The 17,953-nt window shown below is 40.1% G+C and overlaps 1 protein-coding gene across 1 annotated transcript in view; it reads left to right on the top strand.

Annotated features, from left to right (window-relative positions):
- Positions 1-17,741, top strand: part of DNAAF5 (dynein axonemal assembly factor 5) — a 1,078,404-nt gene extending 1,060,663 nt beyond the window's left edge. The window contains exon 13 of the mRNA XM_044089685.1: positions 17,037-17,741. Coding sequence (XP_043945620.1) covers positions 17,037-17,209 — 173 coding nt within the window. The 3' untranslated portion in view covers positions 17,210-17,741. The remainder of the gene's footprint in view (positions 1-17,036) is intronic.
- The last annotated feature ends 212 nt before the right edge of the window (positions 17,742-17,953 follow it).

The raw sequence follows: 17,953 nt of genomic DNA, 5'->3' as shown, positions 1-17,953 counted from the left end.
CAGGACCACTAAAAAAGAGCTTGCAGATCAAAGCTCTTCTGTCCATCCCCCTAACAGGGAATCTAGGGCCTTGAACAGATTTTGTAAACTTGTTTATGCTTCAGCAACCGTTGCTCTGTGGTTGTTGAATTACTTGTCACATTCCCTGAGATTGCAAAGAGATTTGACCAAGGAGCCCTCCAAATCTCTTTCTAGGTTCATGTCTACAGAGGGCCAAAGTAAAGTCTCTTCACAACTGGCCACCCTTCAATCTATAATTAACAACTCCATGAGGCTGATTTCCACACAGCAGAAGGTATAGCATGAGTGTCAGGTTCAACCATTAGGAGACATGACTGGATGCACTTATGTGAATTTGTGGAGCCTTTCAAGTCTTCATTCATCAATGCACTGTTTGGTGGATCTTTCTTATTTGACCCAAAAGTAAATGAAATGCTCTCTAGAAGTGAGCAAGAAGTAAAGACCATGTCTGCTGCAGGAATACATTTTATCTACCTCTCCAAGACCTTTTTTCCTGGAATCAGTGAGGAGGTAGAAAGATGTTGTTCTGCAAATCTCAGGGTACTTTCCAAGACTCATGAAGAGATAGTTCTCCCAGAGGCAGAGGGAGAACTCTAATGAAAGACACCATCCCTGCGGCAGAGGTGGCCTACAAAAGCAGGGTTTCCAGGATTCCTTCTCAGACTAACCCTACCAGAACTCCTGAAAAGTGGCTCAACTGCTGCCCTCTGGAGGAAGGTCGGGGAGGTGGCATTTTTCTCTGCATCAAAAAGCCTGGGCACCCATCACAAAAGATTCCTTAGTGCCAAGAATTATATCTAGAGGTTATATCATACAATTTTCCCAACTTCCCCCTACAGTAATGAAAATAATCCCCTAGGTTCCACCCAGTCAGAGGGAGATGGCAGCGTTAGAAATAGAATAGCTGCTCAGAAAAAGAGTCATCTAGGAGGTCCCCTAGACCAGACAGGATCCAGAATTTACTCAAGATTCTTCTTAGTACTAAAAAAGACAGGGGACTTGAGACCCATCCTGGATCTCAGCAGGTTAAACCAATATGTGAAATATACAAGGCTGTGAATGGTCATGGTTCAGTCCATTTTGTTTCTACTGGAAAAGGATGACTGGATGTGCTCAGTAGATCTTCAAGATGTGTATTATTACATCAAAGTGAACAGGTACTCCAGGAGATATCTGCGCTTCCGACTGGGAACCAGTACCAGTTCAGAGCACTGGCCTTTGGTTTCACCACAGTCCCCATGGTGTTCAGCAAATGCATAGTGGTGGTAGCAGCCCACCTGAGACTGCTGGGATTTGGAGTGTTTCTGTACCTAAACAGCTGGCTCCAAACTGTCCCCTCCGGGCATCTACTTCTATGGGCAAGGGACTACTTCCTCCCATTATGTCAACTAGGCATCATAGTCAATTACAACAAGTCTCAACTCACACTCATGCAGAGTCTGGAGATCACAGATGTTCTTATAAACACAGTCACACAGACAGCCTGTATTCCACCTACAGGAATTGAGACACTCAGATCCCAGGTCATGAAAGTGATATTGCACATGTCTCTGCCAGCACATCTAATCTTACAAGTCTTGGGGTCCATGGCAGCAGCTATCACCCTAGCTCCTTTAGCAAGCTTTCACATGTGGATTCTGCAGTGGACAGGTGGTCCATTTTTCAGCAGCCTTTATCTGCCCCTGTCAAGATCACTCGGTCTTGAAAAAATATCTTCTTTGGTGGCTTCACTAGGACAAAGTTTCTCAGTGTTATCCTTTTGTTCTTCCCCTATCCATATCCACAGTGACCATGGGCCTCTCTCAACTGGGGTGGGGGGGCACTGCTTGGGAAGGACAGTCTAAGGTACATGGTCTCCAGAAGAGGCCCAGATGCACATCAGTGTTCTGGAAATGTGACCAGTCTTTCTAACGTTGCATACCTTTCAAGACATTCTTCCTTCCAAGACAATGGCTTTTCAGAGAGACAATATGTCTGTTGACTGGTACATCAACAAACAGGGGGAACCAGATCTTACCCACTATGTCAAGAAGTACTGACAGTGTGGCAATGGGCGATCTCTTCCAGCCACTTTCTCATAGCAATGCATATACCAGGGAAAGCCAACATGATTGCAGAAAACTAAGTAGGTCTATTCTGATGCTTCATGAGTAGTCTGTTAATGTCAAAGTGTCAGAGAGAATTTTCCATCAATAAGGCCAGCCATGCTGTGACCTTTTCGTGTCTCCCCTCAACAACAAGTACAGTAGGTTCTTTGCCCTGAGCCTTCCAGTGGGAGGAGTCACCAGGAGATGTTGTAGTCCACGATTGACCCTCTGGTCTGCTCCATGATTAACCCCCATTACCGCTCATCCCCAAATATCTACCAAAAGCATACTGTTTGAAGAGCATGGTTATTCTCATTGCATCTTTTTGGCCTGATCACATTTGGTTTACCTTCCTCTGGCCTCATGTTTTACATCCACCCTGATACTTGATCCCAATCCAGACCTCCTGTCTCACCCGACAGGTATGACTCATCCAGAAATAACAAGCCTCAAATAGTTTACTATCAAATTTTCGAATGTAACTCCATCGACTGCACTTTTGTCGAACATGGAAAGTCGAAAATGGTAATGTCGAACTCCAAAAGCCAACCAAGGAATGGGTTTTAACATGGGTCGAGATAGGGGTGAGGTTTGTAGTTCAGCAATAGCAGTGAACACCTATCTCAACCCATGTTAAAACCCATTCCTAGGTTGGCTTTTGGAGTTCGACATTACCATTTTCAACTGTCCATGTTTGACAAAAGTGCAGTCGACGGAGTTACATTCGAAAATTTGATACTAAACCCCTCAAACTGTCCACATGGTTTCTCCAGTTCCATTGATTGTTAGACAGTCCAGACTCTCCTCTCTGGTCTGTCATATTTTGTTGTCTTCTCCAAAAAAAAAAAAAAAAAAACCCTGCTAGAAAGAATTACAAAAGTAAATGGAAGAGATTTATGTTCTAGGCCCTTAAGATGGCTTTGGACCCCTTTTCTGTCCCTGTACCAGCTGTACTTGACTTTTTAGCTTCAATATTCAATGAAGAGACTAGTTTTCTTCTACTATTAAGGTCCAGTTGGCTGCCATTTCAAACTTCCATCTAGGTGGAAATAGTTCTTCCTTAATTTCTTCTAAATTATGTAAAGCCTTTCTCAAAGAAACTTTTTTACTTAGACCTCCACTAAAGGATTCTACTTCTTCTCAGGATTTAAATATTTTGCTTCAAGCTCTGACCCAAGGCCCCTTTGAATCTTCAGCCAGGTCAGACCTTAAGTTTTTATCTTGGAAAACCATTTTTCTAGTTGCTATTACATCAGCTAGATGTGTATCCAAAGTCCAGGCTCTTACCTTCCAAACCTCCTTACCTGATTTTCCACAAAGACAGGTTTCCTTATGGACCAACCTGTTTTGTTTTTTTTTGTTTTTTTTTTGCCTAAGGTAGCTTCTGAGTCTAGTATTAACCAGATCATTAACCTGCCGATTTTCGTTCCAAATTTTTCAGACAAGGGAGAGGACATGCTCCATCTTTTGGATGTACATAGACAACTTTGGTTTTATCGCCATCAAACCAAAGATTTCTGAAAGACTGACAGTTTGTATCCTTCTCACCTAACAGAATGGGAAAATCTGTTTCTAAAGTTACACTGGCCAAATGGTTAACCATTTTTATCTCTTTTGTCTGTAGTAAAAGAGGGTTGTCCTTGCCTAAGCCTCCTAGAGTTCATTCCACAAGGTTTATGGCTGTATCCTCAACTTTTTGGTCAAGAGCTTCCATAGATGACAGTTGTGCAGCTACCACTTGGCCCAGTGCTCATACTCTTATTGCTCATTACAAATTGGATTTGGTTTCTAGGAACAGAGCTGCTTTTGGCTCTGCAGAGCTCTGAAATAACTTTCCATGAGGACCACACTAGGTTCATCTTGCTAGGGACTCTGTCCCATCAGATGAGGAATGAATGAAAATGACATCATCAGATAAAAAAGTCATGTACTCACCATAATGTTACATCTGTGCTGTTCATTTTCATTCTTCCTCAACTTCCCACCCTCCTAACCCCCTTCTCTTTGCTCCAGGAGAGGCCTAAGGGTATCACTTTGGGAACTGTTGTTCCTTGTTTGAGCTCCAGCTCTTTTTCTTGTTGTATACCTTCTTGACGTCTCTTAAGGTGTTATCTGTTGACTCCTATGGGCAGCAAACTTGATCTGAGGTATGTTAGGCTGGCAGGGCATTATGGGTAAAGAGAGCAGCTCAAGAGTTTGGATCCAAGGATCTGGGTGTAAGCAGCTGAGTCAGATCCAAGTCAGATCGGAAATCCATCAGTTGAGGAAGAATGAAAATGGATAACACAGATGTAACATTATGGTGAATACGTAACTTTTTTGGGTTAGTCTGAAGTGCGTGAGCATTGGAGAATGAGTGAGATGTGTATTTCATTATAGCTGCTTCTCCAAGGTGTAGTGACCACAAGACTAATAAAGTAAGGGGGCATGAGGATGCTGAAAATGTTGCCCACTGCAAAAAAATGTTTTGTTTTAATTTGTACTTTAGCTTGTAAAGTGCTGAGCATGATTGCATGCTTTCTGAGAATGTACAAACTTAAGCCTGTTCTTTACCTCTAGGCTCTCATTTTCCTCATATTATGCTCTTGTTCTACCCATGATGTCTCCCGTACCCCATTCCTTTCTCATTTCCCACATTCCTTTCCCTCTGCCTTAACATTTCTGTTGTCATGCTGATAGCTTGCTTATAAAACATTCTTCACTATTAATCATTATGCATCCATCCATTTGATAATTTTTATCATCTTTGCTTGGTATCCTCGCATGCTGAGCATGACATGGTCCATTTGAGTCATTGTTCCTCTCTGGTTAACAATAGGAAAGAAAATAAGTTGTGACTGAGTTGATGTGTTTCAAGGTGAGGAATTAGGAGCTTAATTTAGTAGGTCCAGCTTCTCTTTCTGAGGGTGCTACACCTTGGGAAAGGGAAATTTACCCTACCGCAAGCTTTCACAAAAAAAAAAATGCTTTTTCGTTTTCATAATCTTCCTTTTCTCAGATTCACAGTTTCACACCTCTGTACTTTCTGTACCTGAAGATTGGGAAATACTACAGATACATTTATTTGCACTATATTTTCCATTTAATTCTATTGCAGAATTCTGTTTGTTAAAGTTGCATTCATTCATTTTGTTGAGTATTGTCAGCTCATAGTTTTCATGACTGGCCTTAACCACTCTAAAAACTTGTCTGTTTATAGTATCACTTTTACACCTTTGCTTTTTCATGCCCTTTACTGTCTTTGGACAGCATCTTTTAATATTTCTTTTGTCACTTACCCTTATTGAAGTTGTAATCCAGTTGCAGGCCTCTCGTTGCATGCTACATAGTACTAAATACCCCTTCTGACTTAAAACCCTAATACAGCATAAGTCATACTCTCTTCTATTTCCAAACTTAATGTTTTACTGCCTGATTTCCTTTCACATCTGTTAGAAATCATCATTAATAAAGTGCACATTCCTGTATCTTGCACCCTCTAATGCTGCATAGTTCCATTTGATGTTACAGTTGCACTGTCTTTTCCATTCTACTTCATGGTAGTTTCTGATAGCCCTGCTGGTTTTGCTACTTATCTGTAGCCTTATATTTTCTATTATTGCAACATATTCTATAAATTCTGTAATAACCCTACCACAGTATCATTATTCCTTGAACCCAGAAGTCATAGTATGTGTATTTTCTCACAATCCCACATTCCTTCAGTATATTAAGTGCTTATCCTTCCACCAAAGTCCATATCACAGGTTCTGTGCTCCTTCCTCTGTGAAAACATTAAGGATTAATATGGGTTACATCTTCATAAAGTCTAAGTTTAACCTGCAAATTTGTTATAACCTTTACCATTTTCATACAAATTCCTAAGTTGTACACACACACACACACACACACACACACACATATATATATATATATATATATATATATATATATATATATATATACACACAAACACACACACACACATATATATATATATATATATATATATATATATATATATATATATATATATATATATATATATATATATATATACACACACACACACATATATATATATATATATATATATATATATATATATATATATATATATATATATATGTGTGTGTGTATATATATATATATATATATATATATATCTATATATATATATATATATATATATATATATATATATATATATATATACATGTTTTCACTTTAGATTTGCGAAATACTGAAATCTCGAATTTCAGTATTTCGCAACTATAAAGGCAAATTTTGAAATGTCGAAAGTGCATAATCACAAATTCAAATAGCTTAAATTCGCAGTTATGGCTTTACGTGATGTGCGGTGTTTGGTTTAGATGTTGGTTGGTGTAGAGTATGGATTTACATGGAATCTAAGGTGAGTGTTTTGTAAGGGTTTTGGGTGGGGGTTTGAGTGTATGTGAGATTGTTTGTAAGCTGTATGTGTGGATTAGGGTAGGAAGGTGAACATATGAATGTGTAATTGTTGGATGTGTTGGTGTTTGTCTATGTGTGTGTGTGTGTGTGTGTGTGTGTGTGTGTGTGTGTGTGTAAGGAGCAAGCTACCTTAGATCTCACTTTCTGCCATTATTATTTGACTGATCTTAATGGTCAGGAGTGGGGTTTTTTTCTTTGTTTTTTTTTTTTCAAAAAAGATTTTTTCAAGACAAGTATTTTTTTTAATTTGGGTTTAATTTTGATCTGCTTCTCTTAGCATTTATGCTTGCTGTCCCCGTCTACCTTTGTCTACTTTCTTTTTGCCCCTTCAGGGTTTATTTCATAAATTGTTTTATAAAAAAAAAGTAGTAAAGTAGTGGTTATATTTATATTTAGTGATAGTTTTAAAATTTTCTGTCTTATAGGACACTTATTTTCTTCTTCTCCTTCTTTATTTGGGCCATGAGAATAATGGATAAGCCCTCTAGTTTTAGGAACTGTATAGCTTGCCCCCACAAACTTCCTAACTCAGACACACATAAGAAGTGCATATATTGCCTTGGGCCTTCTCATCTGCAAGGCTTTCAGAGCCATTGTAGAAAGAAGAAACAAGCTGATTTTCAAGGGTCTCTTTCAGTCTACCAGAGGAGAGAAACCCTCTTCAGGATTGGGGAAGTCTGTGGCTGTTTCTTCTTCCCCTTCTCCATCTTCATCTTCCAAAAGGCTGAAAAACCCAAGGAGAAGCAAAAGAAGACTGAGAGAGAGAGAGAAAAAGAGAGACAGAGAGAAAGATAAGGGAAAATCTAAATCTACAAAGAAGGGATGTCCTGATCTGACTCCTTCATCAGCTCTGCCAACCAAGATCTCTGTACCTTCAGAGCCAGTGCTGCTTTTGGATGCAGTAGTTATAGAATCCTTAACTCCAACTAGAATTTCTCCGGATCCAATCTCCAATCATCTAAGACAGAATCCATTATTCTTCCAGGTCACCTTCCTCTTCTTTTTCCCTGAGGTCACCTAGATCATGTTGGAGCCTCACCAAAGCTGACTTGGGCAGGATGATGAGGTATTTTGGACCACCCAAAACCCAATTGGGGGTACTGCTGCCTCCAAACAACGGATCTGGAAGAACCACTTTTCCCTTTCATTCCTTAATGGCTCCTTCTCTGATCCAACTTCTTGGATTGGAGCCCCCGGATTCAAATCTTGCCCAGGGCAGATCTGCATTGGAGCCATGGCTCCTTACTTCCTTGTCTCAGATAAGTTCCCTGACAAAGTCTTGACCCACAGCATTTTAGCTGTTGGAGTCTCAGAGCAAAATTGTCAGCGTTGACTCGGACAGGATAGAATCAGATCAGAGATCTTCAGATCTTTTCCTGCCTCTGGGGGCATTGGTACATGATAGTTCGGCTCTGGCAACAGCCTCAGATCCCAGCCGAATGGCATGTATGGTTGAGCAACCTTCCAGAGTTTCAGCTGTGACAGTGAGCCTCCCTGGATCTGTGTTGTGCTTGGCATTCGAGGCTTTCAAGAGATTACTTTCTCAACCTAAAGAGAGGTCTTCCTTTTCCGGACCAGATCCAATCCTCTCCTATAGGATTTCCCATGGTCTGAAGCTTGCTGTCCTAGTCCTGTTGAGATAGATATTTTCCAGGTGCCTCAAGTTTGTCTTCCCAAAAGAGATGTTATCTGTTTCTTAGTCCTTTCCTGAACAACCCACAGAGGAGGTTCACAGGAAACTCGAGTAAGAGGAGGCACTTGAATTCCCCCGTGAAATCCCCGACCACTGACACTGATTTTGATGAGGGAGAAGGTTTTCCCAGATCCCCTCTTGAGGACATCTCACTCAGAGAAATTCTCAAACTTCTCAGACAGAAAGTGGGTTTGGTCCTCCGAAGTACCTTCTCTGTGGTATCAGTTCTTCTTGAGGCTTTTGGTTCTGACTCTTCTTGGGTGGTTCCCCCAGCAGATGAGATGATAGACCTGACCTCCTCCCAGGTGTGGCAGGAACCAGACACAACTGAGGCTATCCCCAAAAAGCCTGACAAGTTGTTGGTTACTCCAAAAGACTGTCCTCATTGGAGTAAGGGTCCAGTGGTAGATTCTGTGGTAGTAGCGGCAACCACTAAGAATGAGTTTGTAGAAGAAAGTTCCTCTCTCCATCCTCCAAAAAGAGAGTCACGTTCGTTGGACAGATTTGTGTCTGCTTCTCATCTACTTTTTCTGTAAGAATGCTTAATTACTTGGCACATATCATCATTTCCAGAGGGATTCGACAAAGGAAATCACCAAATTCTGTCCCAGGGACCTTGACTGCAGATCAAAGAAAATCCATTGATTCACAGTTGACTACCCCCTGCAGGTGCTATCCAGTGCCTCTATGCACCTTATCTCTAACGTGACAGAGAGTGTGTCTAGAGCAGTTGACAAAGGCATTTCCATAAGAAGGTATGCCTGTTTGTAGCTATGCGAGTTGGCAGAGGAGTTCAAGAAATCCTTCATCAACACCCCATATGATGGATCAACTCTGTTTGGTCCCACAGTTACAGATTATCTTAATAATTGAGATGGATTTATTTATTTATTCGTATTTGTTTACTGGGAAGGTCCACTGGGCCAGGTGAGCCCATTTTCAGTGGAGGCCCAGGGAGAAAAGCTCCAGAAGGTTAAACAAACATCATATAAATCCGTGATATTAACCAAACAATACAATAGTTTACATGTGATCTAATCGCTAGTTATAGTTAAGCACACAATTTATTATATATATTTACAAAACAATGGCGTGAAACAGTTCAGAAGAAGTAGGTGGGTTATGGTGGGACTTGTACAGATATAGCAGTATGATCATTTTACTATATTCAGGTAATTGATGTAGGTATTATATAGCACTTTGCAATTGAGAGAGAGTAACTTTCAAGAAATAGAAAGTGAATTTATTGAAGAGAGAAGTTTTACTAAAAGTGAATAGATAGTTTTTACAAGGAAGTACAAATGGTTAGAAGGTTGTGGAGTTGAGATGTAGGGAGTCGGGTATTAGTCAAGGTTGATTTAGCAGAAGAGCAGAGCCAGAGAGAAGAAAGATGTTGTTTGAAGGACTCTTTTAGAGAGAACAGAATTACTGGTGGTTCTGATTGGTGATGAGAGTTCCATAGCTTAAAAACAAAAAAGAGTAGAGCACTTTTCCAGGTGGAAGGTTTGGACTTATGACTTTGAGCTGTAGTTTGTTTTCTGATCTGAGAGCTTTGTTAGGATGATACAAAGTCAGTATAGATGAAAGAGAAGGGCACTCAGAAGGTCTGTGTATATGTCTATGTGCAGTAGTTGTAAATATGTGAGATAGTGTTGGAGTTTGAGCCAGAGTTGTTGTAGAGATGAGCAGAGATGGTATGAGAATTTAGCATTGGTCATGAATTTTGCAGTTTTGTTGTAGCATGTATCTAGTTTAGATTTAAGAGAGGACTGGATATTGGCAAGGATAGGGGCACCATATAACAGAAATGGCAGCAGGAAGGATGTGGCAAGTGACAGCTTTGCTTTAAGGCTAAGGAAATATTTATGTCTGTAGAGCATGCCTTATTTTTGATGTGTTTTTTTATATTGCTGTGAATGTGGAGGTCAAATGTAAAGTTTTCATCTATTATAACACTTAACAGTTTGGTACTTGGTACAACCTCTGTGATGGTGTTGTTTTTGGCCTGGATAATGAAATATTTTTTGTTGAGAAGGGTAGTTTTTTAGGGGGGGTGAATATTAGGAGTTTAGTTTTATTGGGGGTTTAGAGTGAGGTGATTGTTGGACTTCCAAGTTTCAGTGGATGTGAAGGCATTTTGGGTAAGTAACTGAAGTTCAGGTATGGACTTGGCGGAGCAGATGATAGTCGAATCATCTACGTATTGGATGATGGTGCTGTGAGTAAGAGTAGTATGGTAGTTGTTGATGAATATGTAAAAAAAAGGGGGCCCAGTATGGGTCCTTGGGGAATGTCTGTAGTATTGTTAAGAAAAGGTGAGAAAGAATGTTGCCACTTGGTGGATTGTTGTCTGTTGGAGAGAGAGAGAGATAGAAAACCAGGTTAGTGTGGGGATGAAATACCTATGTTGGAGAGTTTGGTGAGAAGGATTGAATGGAATATCGTATCAAAGGCTTTAGAGAGATCAGGAAACAGTGTGGAAACAATATTGCCAGTGTCACAGGCCCAGTTTACTGTATCCATGAAGGAAATGAGAACTGTGGTAGTACTGTGTCCAGGCCTAAAGCCATGTTGAGTGGAAGAGAGGTTTTGGTTTTCAAGTAGGTACATTTTTTCTAAAATTTTGGAGATGGGAGAGAGAATTGCAATAGGTCAGAAGTTGGAGATGTCACAGTTTTTGCCATCTTTCTGTAAAGGGAGAATATAAGCCTTTTTTCAAATGTGTGGTACCTGGGACTCATGAAGTGTTCTATTAAGAGGTATACTAATAGGGTAGACAATTGTGCTAGCAGATATCTTTGGGAATTCGGCAGGTAGGTTGTCAAGTGCATTAGTACAAGGTTTGAGCCTATGAAGGAGTTTTTTTATAGGTTCATAGGTAGATACTAGGCTATCTGCCCTAGGGCATTTATAAGCCTAACCAGAGTGTATTTGGCTTCTGCCTCCCTATTAGATTAGCCTACTGTGCCTCTGTAAAGTAGGTCACAGAAGGTACCCTTTTATAGGTTCATAGGTAGAAATTTACATCTTCAGTCTGTCAAACTCTTGCCAGTGGTGAGAATCAAACCCTGCACCTAGTGCTTGAAAGACATACACCTTAACCTCTGTACCATTGGCCTTTCGGGTGAATGTTGGTATAGGTGAGAGAGAGGCTAGACTGAGAGGTATTTGAAGAGTGTGGTAAGGTTGGTTCTGTTGGGCTGGGGTTAGTTTATGGGAATGTGGAAGTGAGCTTATCTATGTTGTCAATTAAATAAGAGTTAAAGAGTGAAGCGACCTCAGTGGGAGTATTATTTGGGTTGAGACAAGGATTGTTCCTTGAGACTGGGTGAAGTAGGGAATTGATAGTACTCCAAAATTTCTTTCAATTTTGTTTATGTTGGTTTTGAATAGTTTGGTAGTATTCTTTTTTTTGTCTCCAATGACTAAGGCATTTAGCTTGGCTGCATAGCTGTTTCATAGAGTTAGGTCAGTGAGGTTTTTATGTTTTAGCCCTGATTTCCATGCCGTGTCCCTGGCAGTCATAATTTGCTTTGTGGGTCTGGTAAGCCAGATGGCATGGTTGGTTTTGACTCTCTTTTGACGGAGTGGGGCTAAGCTATTTAAGATTCTAAGGAAGGTTGAATTCTACAGCTTCATTGATGGGAAGAGTTTTTAAATCTTCCCAGTTAATACTTTTAGGATTGCACTGAACGTGGTAAGGCAGAAGTGGGATAAGTCCCTTGTTAGCTTATACTGATGGTTACTTAGTGATGGTGTGATTTTCCATATTATATCCAAGGTGTGCGGTTGCTAATATTGTTTGGTAAGGTGCCTGAGGAGAAGATCTTATTACGTTCCAAAACTAAGATCCAGTCCTGGACTGAGCATTTATTGTTATTTTTGCTGGGTCTGGTAATGTTAGTGATGAGTTGAGTGTAGTTATACAGGTTAATGTTGGTAGCGAGATGTTGATGATAAAGATGGTAAAGCCCTGTCTGCTGTAGGGATCAAATTCTTTACCCCTCTAAGGACCTTCTCCAGAAACCAGAAGAGAGGGAAGATAATTTGTTTTCATAAATCCCAGGTCTTTGGATCTCATACTTCTAGAGAAAGAGCTCACTGAGGCAGAGATGGAAACTCTTATAATGGACATTCCCAAGTGGCAGAGGTGGCCCACAAACCAAGGCTTCAGTGGTCCTTTCTCAGAGAAGCCTTTCCACTGTTCCTTGAATAGGTGCCTGACTGTCACACTCTGAAAGCAGTCAGGGGTGCTTATCCCTGCATCCAGCAACCTGGACATCCATCACTGAAGATAAATGGGTGTAGAGGAGCATAACCAGAGACCATTTCATTCTTTTTCTCACCCTTTCTTAATGCCCCAAAATAATTCCTAATGGTCTACCCTCACAAAGGGAAGAATCCGCTTAAGAAATAAGGAAGCTTCTGAGCAATTGAGTCATCCAAGAGGTCTCAGAGAAGATTTGGAATTTACTCAAGATTTATTCCCAAAGAAAAACTGGGACCAAAGGCCCATTGGCCTTAAGTAACAGTTTTGTGAAGTGAACAAAATTCCAGATGGTCACAGTTCAGTCCATTCTTCCATTATTGATGAAGAATGACTGGATGTGCTCGCTAGATCTTCAGGATGCTTACTACCACATAAAGACGGACAGACACTCCAGGAAGTGCCTTCATTTCTGGCTGGGAACCATTCATTAACAATTCAGAGCTCTACCCTTTGGTCTCACCACAGCTCCCCTCCAGTTGTTTACCAAGTGTTTGTTAGTGACAGCTCATCTACAACTGCAAGGTTGTCAGTTATTCCCCATATTTGGATGAATGGCTCTTCACCTCCCCTTCTCGGTATCTACTCATTCAAGTCCAAGATAAACCCAATCCAGTCTCTAGAGTTCATAGGAGCACTTTTGGACACAAGACTTATGATAGCAAAACTTCCTCAGTCAAGAATTACAGCTCGTTATCGACAAGACAGAGAAGTTTTATCTGATCAGAAGCCACCTGCAAGACTAATTCTTCATTTTCTGGGCTCCATGGCAGCATATATCACATTAGTGCCACTAACCAAATTATGCATGTGGGTTCTTCAGTGGACTTTGGTGATTCAGTGGTCAATCAGGCGACAACTCATGTCCTTTCGAATGATTCTAAAGAACATCTGCAGTGCTCACATACAGTGGTGGCCAGAATCCCAGCATGTTCTACTGGGACATCCCTTCATTCTTCCTTCCCCCAAGCCTTAGGGACTATGGATGCTTCCCAACTGGGGTAGGGATGGGGCATTATCTGGGAAAAGCAGGGTCCCAAACAGAAGTCAGCCTTCACATTAATATTTTGGAGATGAGAGTAGTCGTCCTAGTGTTGCAGGCCTTTCAGGACTCTCTCCCTTTGGATGTGATATCCAATCAGACAGACAATAAAGCAGTTTTATGTTACATCAAGAAACAGGGAGGAACCAGAGCTCTTGTGTCGAGAGGCTATGAGAGCATGGCAATGGGTGATATCTTCTTTACACTTTCTGACAGCAACACATATCCTAGGAAATCCAATATCCTTGTGGACAGGTTGTGCAGGTCTGTCCTGCTACCTCACGAGTGGTCCCTTAATCCATTAGTAACAGAGCAGATTTTCAGCCACTGGGATTGACATTGCTGCAACCTGTTTGCCTCTCCCCTCAACGCCAAATGCAACAAGTTCTTCACTCTAATTCCCTAAGACGGGTTGTCAGCCAGAGATGATCTAATGCATCCTTGGCCCCCAGGACTCTTCTTTATGCCTTTCTTCCCCCTGAGTCCAAATTTTTTTCAGAAAACATCTGTGATGAAGGTCACAGTTATCCTCATAGTCCCTTATTGGCCTCAACAAATCTGGTTTCCTTTCCTCTGTCCTCATGTAGTCCACCCACCCTGGTTGCTGAGCTCAAACCCAGATCTTCTCTCTCACCCTTCATGGTCACCTAACCTGATTATTCAGTCCCTCAAACTGACCACATGGTTTCTTCAGTTCTAATGATGGTTCGATAGTCCAGGTTTTCATTTTCAGTTGTCCACATTTTGTCTTCTTTCCAAAAGCCCTTGACCAGGAAAATTTACAAGCGCAATTGTGAAAGGTTTTCTGTTTTGGTGATTGGAAAAAATACTGACCCTTTCTTCGGCCCTCTTCCATCAATTCTGAACTTTCTCCTACACCTTTTCCAATGTAGAGCCAGTTATTCCACAATCAAGATATAGTTAGCTGCAATATCCTCTTTCCATGGGGTGGGTCATATGCCCATTTCACCTTTCAGATTATTCAAGGCTTTCCTCCAATGTACCTTTCTACTATGCCTTCTGCATACTGATCCAGTCCCTCCATGGGATATTACTATAATGCTACAGGCTTTGACTTGGGCCTTCATTTGAACCTGCTGCTAGGGTTGATCTGAACTTTTTTTTTATCATGGAAGACTTTATTTCTGATGACTATCACTTCTGCCTGGAGAATTTCTGAGCTAATTTTTCACAAGGACCGTGTGTCCCTGAAAATCAGCCTGTCCTTTCTACCTAAGATGGCTTCTGAATCATCCATTAATCAGCCCATAAATCTTCCAGCGTCCTTCCTAAGTTTTTTGAGCAAGGATGAATATACCTTGCATTTGGTTGATGTCCATTATCAGTTACATTTTTGTTTACATCAGACAAAACCTTTCAGGAAAGTAGATTAATTATTTGTATCCTTCTCTACAGCTAAATAGGGTAAACCATTGTCCAAAGTCACACTTTCACACTGGTTGTTGCAGTGCATTTCCTGTTTGTCAAGAAGGAAGATTGCTGCACCCTTCGACTCCAAAAGCTCATGCCACATGATCTGCGGTTTCACCTACAGCCTTCTTTTCTAGTGTTCCAATTGATGATATATGTGCTGCAGCTACCTGGTCCAAGGTACATGCCTTCATCTCACACTATAAATTAGATATACATTTCAGATCTAGCAATTCCTTTGATTCAGCCTTGCTCTGGAATTTCCTTCCATGAGGCCTTCTAATTGAGAAAGTAGTTGGGGAATGTGTCCCATATGTTGAGGAACAGACAGAAAAGACAACATCAGATACAATAGTTAAATACTCACCATAATAATAGATCTCTGTTACCTGTTTTCTATTCATCCTCAACTACCTTTCCATCATCCCCTGCTTTAATTTTTGTATACAAAGTTTTTACTTGCTATGGAAACTGCGGTGGTGAAGCGGTAGTGCTGTCACCTCACAGCAAGAGGTTCTCCCGTTCGATTCTCGGCTGGATCACCTTCTGTGTGGAGTCTGCATGTCCTCCCCGCGGTCAAGTGGAGTTCAGAAGACATGCGTGAATGGGCGTGCCTTCATTGAAGGTTGGGCGTTGGGCTGGCACCTTGGCACCATAAAAAAATCTACTGCCAATCATTAGCGGACCGGAGTTCCGCTGTGGCTACTGCTGACCAGGAAAAGCCAAAAGAAGAAGAACAAAGAAGAACATTTCCATTATGGGATAGTTCTAGCTGACCTTGCCTTGAGTCCTGAAGGTTGTGTCTTTCTGTTCACTCATTTTCTCAGCCAGGCAGTGTTCATGTTAGCTAAGTTGTTTAGCTGTCAACAGCTTTACAGTTTTAAATTCCCTCATGGTAGAAGGACTTTTATTGGTGGGCAAACTTGATCTGAAGTAGCCCACTCCTTTTACAAGGGATTATGGGTAAAGGAGGAGCCTGAGCATCTGATCTAAAGCTTAGAAGGGGCCAAAGCCAGATTTGAGGTCAGATCCAAAACCCAAACTTTGAAGAAGGGGGGAAACAGAAAATATAGATACATCATTTTGCTGAGGCTTGGGTGTGTGTGTGTGTGGTGTGTGTGTGTGTGTATATATATATATATATATATATATATATATATATATATGTATATATAGCTATATCTATTGCAGCTATATACTTTTACATGCTATATGTGCACACTTGTGTGTAATATGACTTTATGCACGTGTTTGTATATATATATATATATATATATAGAGAGAGAGAGAGAGAGAGAGAGATACAAACACACTTACACACACACGTGTGTATATGTGTGTGTGTGTCTGAGTGAGTGAGTGAGTGAGTGAGTGAGTGAGTGAGTGAGTGAGTGAGTGAGTGAGTGAGTGCGTGCGTATAATTCTCCTATGAGAAACCTAAATTTTTTTAAGTTTGCAGTGCTTGCTAATTCCAGATGTAATTCACTGCAAACACAATTTAATTGATTCTTCTTGCAATATATTGTTTATTGTATTTATTGTATATAACTCGTACTGTAATGTAATCCAAAAGAATGAAAAAGGTATTTGCTTGTACACTGTAGTGTTATTTAGCCTATCTGAATGTAATGATACTTGTTTAGCTGGTGTTATTTAGCCTCTCACCTTGGTTATGGGTGAAGGTTGTGACCAGCCCACCTACCTGATATAACAAATAAAAAATACACACACACTCATATATGCATGTATACATGTTCATATGTGTGTGGGTGGGTGTGTGTGTGTGCTCTCACATGCATACTATTGTTTTTTTTTTAATTAAAAGAAATAATTCATGTCTTTGATTCAACTCATTTTCTAGTTATATGCCCATAGATTCATTGAACTGAATAAATAAAATATTTATGAGATAAACATACTTTGGTTAAGATGCTGAAATCTGGCTTCCTTTTGAAATAGCAAAACTATTTTGATATAGATTGTTGTGCACCACTGAGATACACATTCTTTTAATTATTTAATTTAAATTAATCTATTTTCCAGATGTTTTAAGAGAGGGAAGTGTTATATTTCCAGTCTTGCTGTTACGAGAAATTGACGCAGTGAAACACAAACATCGTAGTACATTTTACTGTGATCAGCTTTTGCAGCATATCCAGTCATCAGAGGCCATAGCGAAAGGAGGAAGTGCATCCATTGCTATTACATGTTCTTGAAAGTCTGCTGAAACTGTCTAGAAAGCGGAAAAGATTGTGCACAGTTATTTATATATATGTGAAATAGCTTGTGCATGTGTTTTTTGAGAGACGCTGCTATAGAACAGTTTTCAAGATGCAGTGCCAAGCTTCGCCAGCAGAGGACAGCATTTGTTCAGCTGTCAGTAAGAGTGCAGCTTTCATTAACCAGTAAAGTTGCACAGATTAAACATGAACACATTTTTGCATCACTCTTAGCATATCACAGTGTAATTTTCAATTACTTCTTTCCTTTTCTGTTGATATTCTCTACCATTTTGTTATTAAGTTTGCCACTTAAAACTCATGGCTCATTAACATGTATTTTTGGTATTATACCCAATGAATTCAAGTATTTATTTGTCTAAATAATTTATACATTTGGCGTGTCAAAAGTTTTTTTTATCTGAAATGGTAGGTGTGTGTATTTTCTAATCTGCATGTCTGACATTTTCACTATTTTTACTCGAGTGTACCTCTGCTTTCTTTCAGAAATAAAATGTGATTTCCCCAAGTGTACATTTTTTGAAATATGTTCTTAAATAATAATTTACTTTTCTCACATTGTATATAATGCATGTAGTTTACATGTTTCGTTGTGTCCCACATTTACATGTTAACCACAATAGTCTGTTTAATTGAAGAACTGTATAATTATAGATTTAATTTTCTTCTGTAATGCAGATTTTATACCTGTTGTGGTTTTCTTTCAATCATGCTTTCATT

This window comes from Protopterus annectens, chromosome 12.part0, assembly GCF_019279795.1.
Source record: "Protopterus annectens isolate FY-2018-M chromosome 12.part0, PAN1.0, whole genome shotgun sequence".
NCBI lineage: Eukaryota > Metazoa > Chordata > Ceratodontiformes > Protopteridae > Protopterus > Protopterus annectens.
The sequence above is the reverse complement of the archived record's forward strand: the minus strand, read 5'-3'. Positions and strand labels throughout refer to the sequence as shown.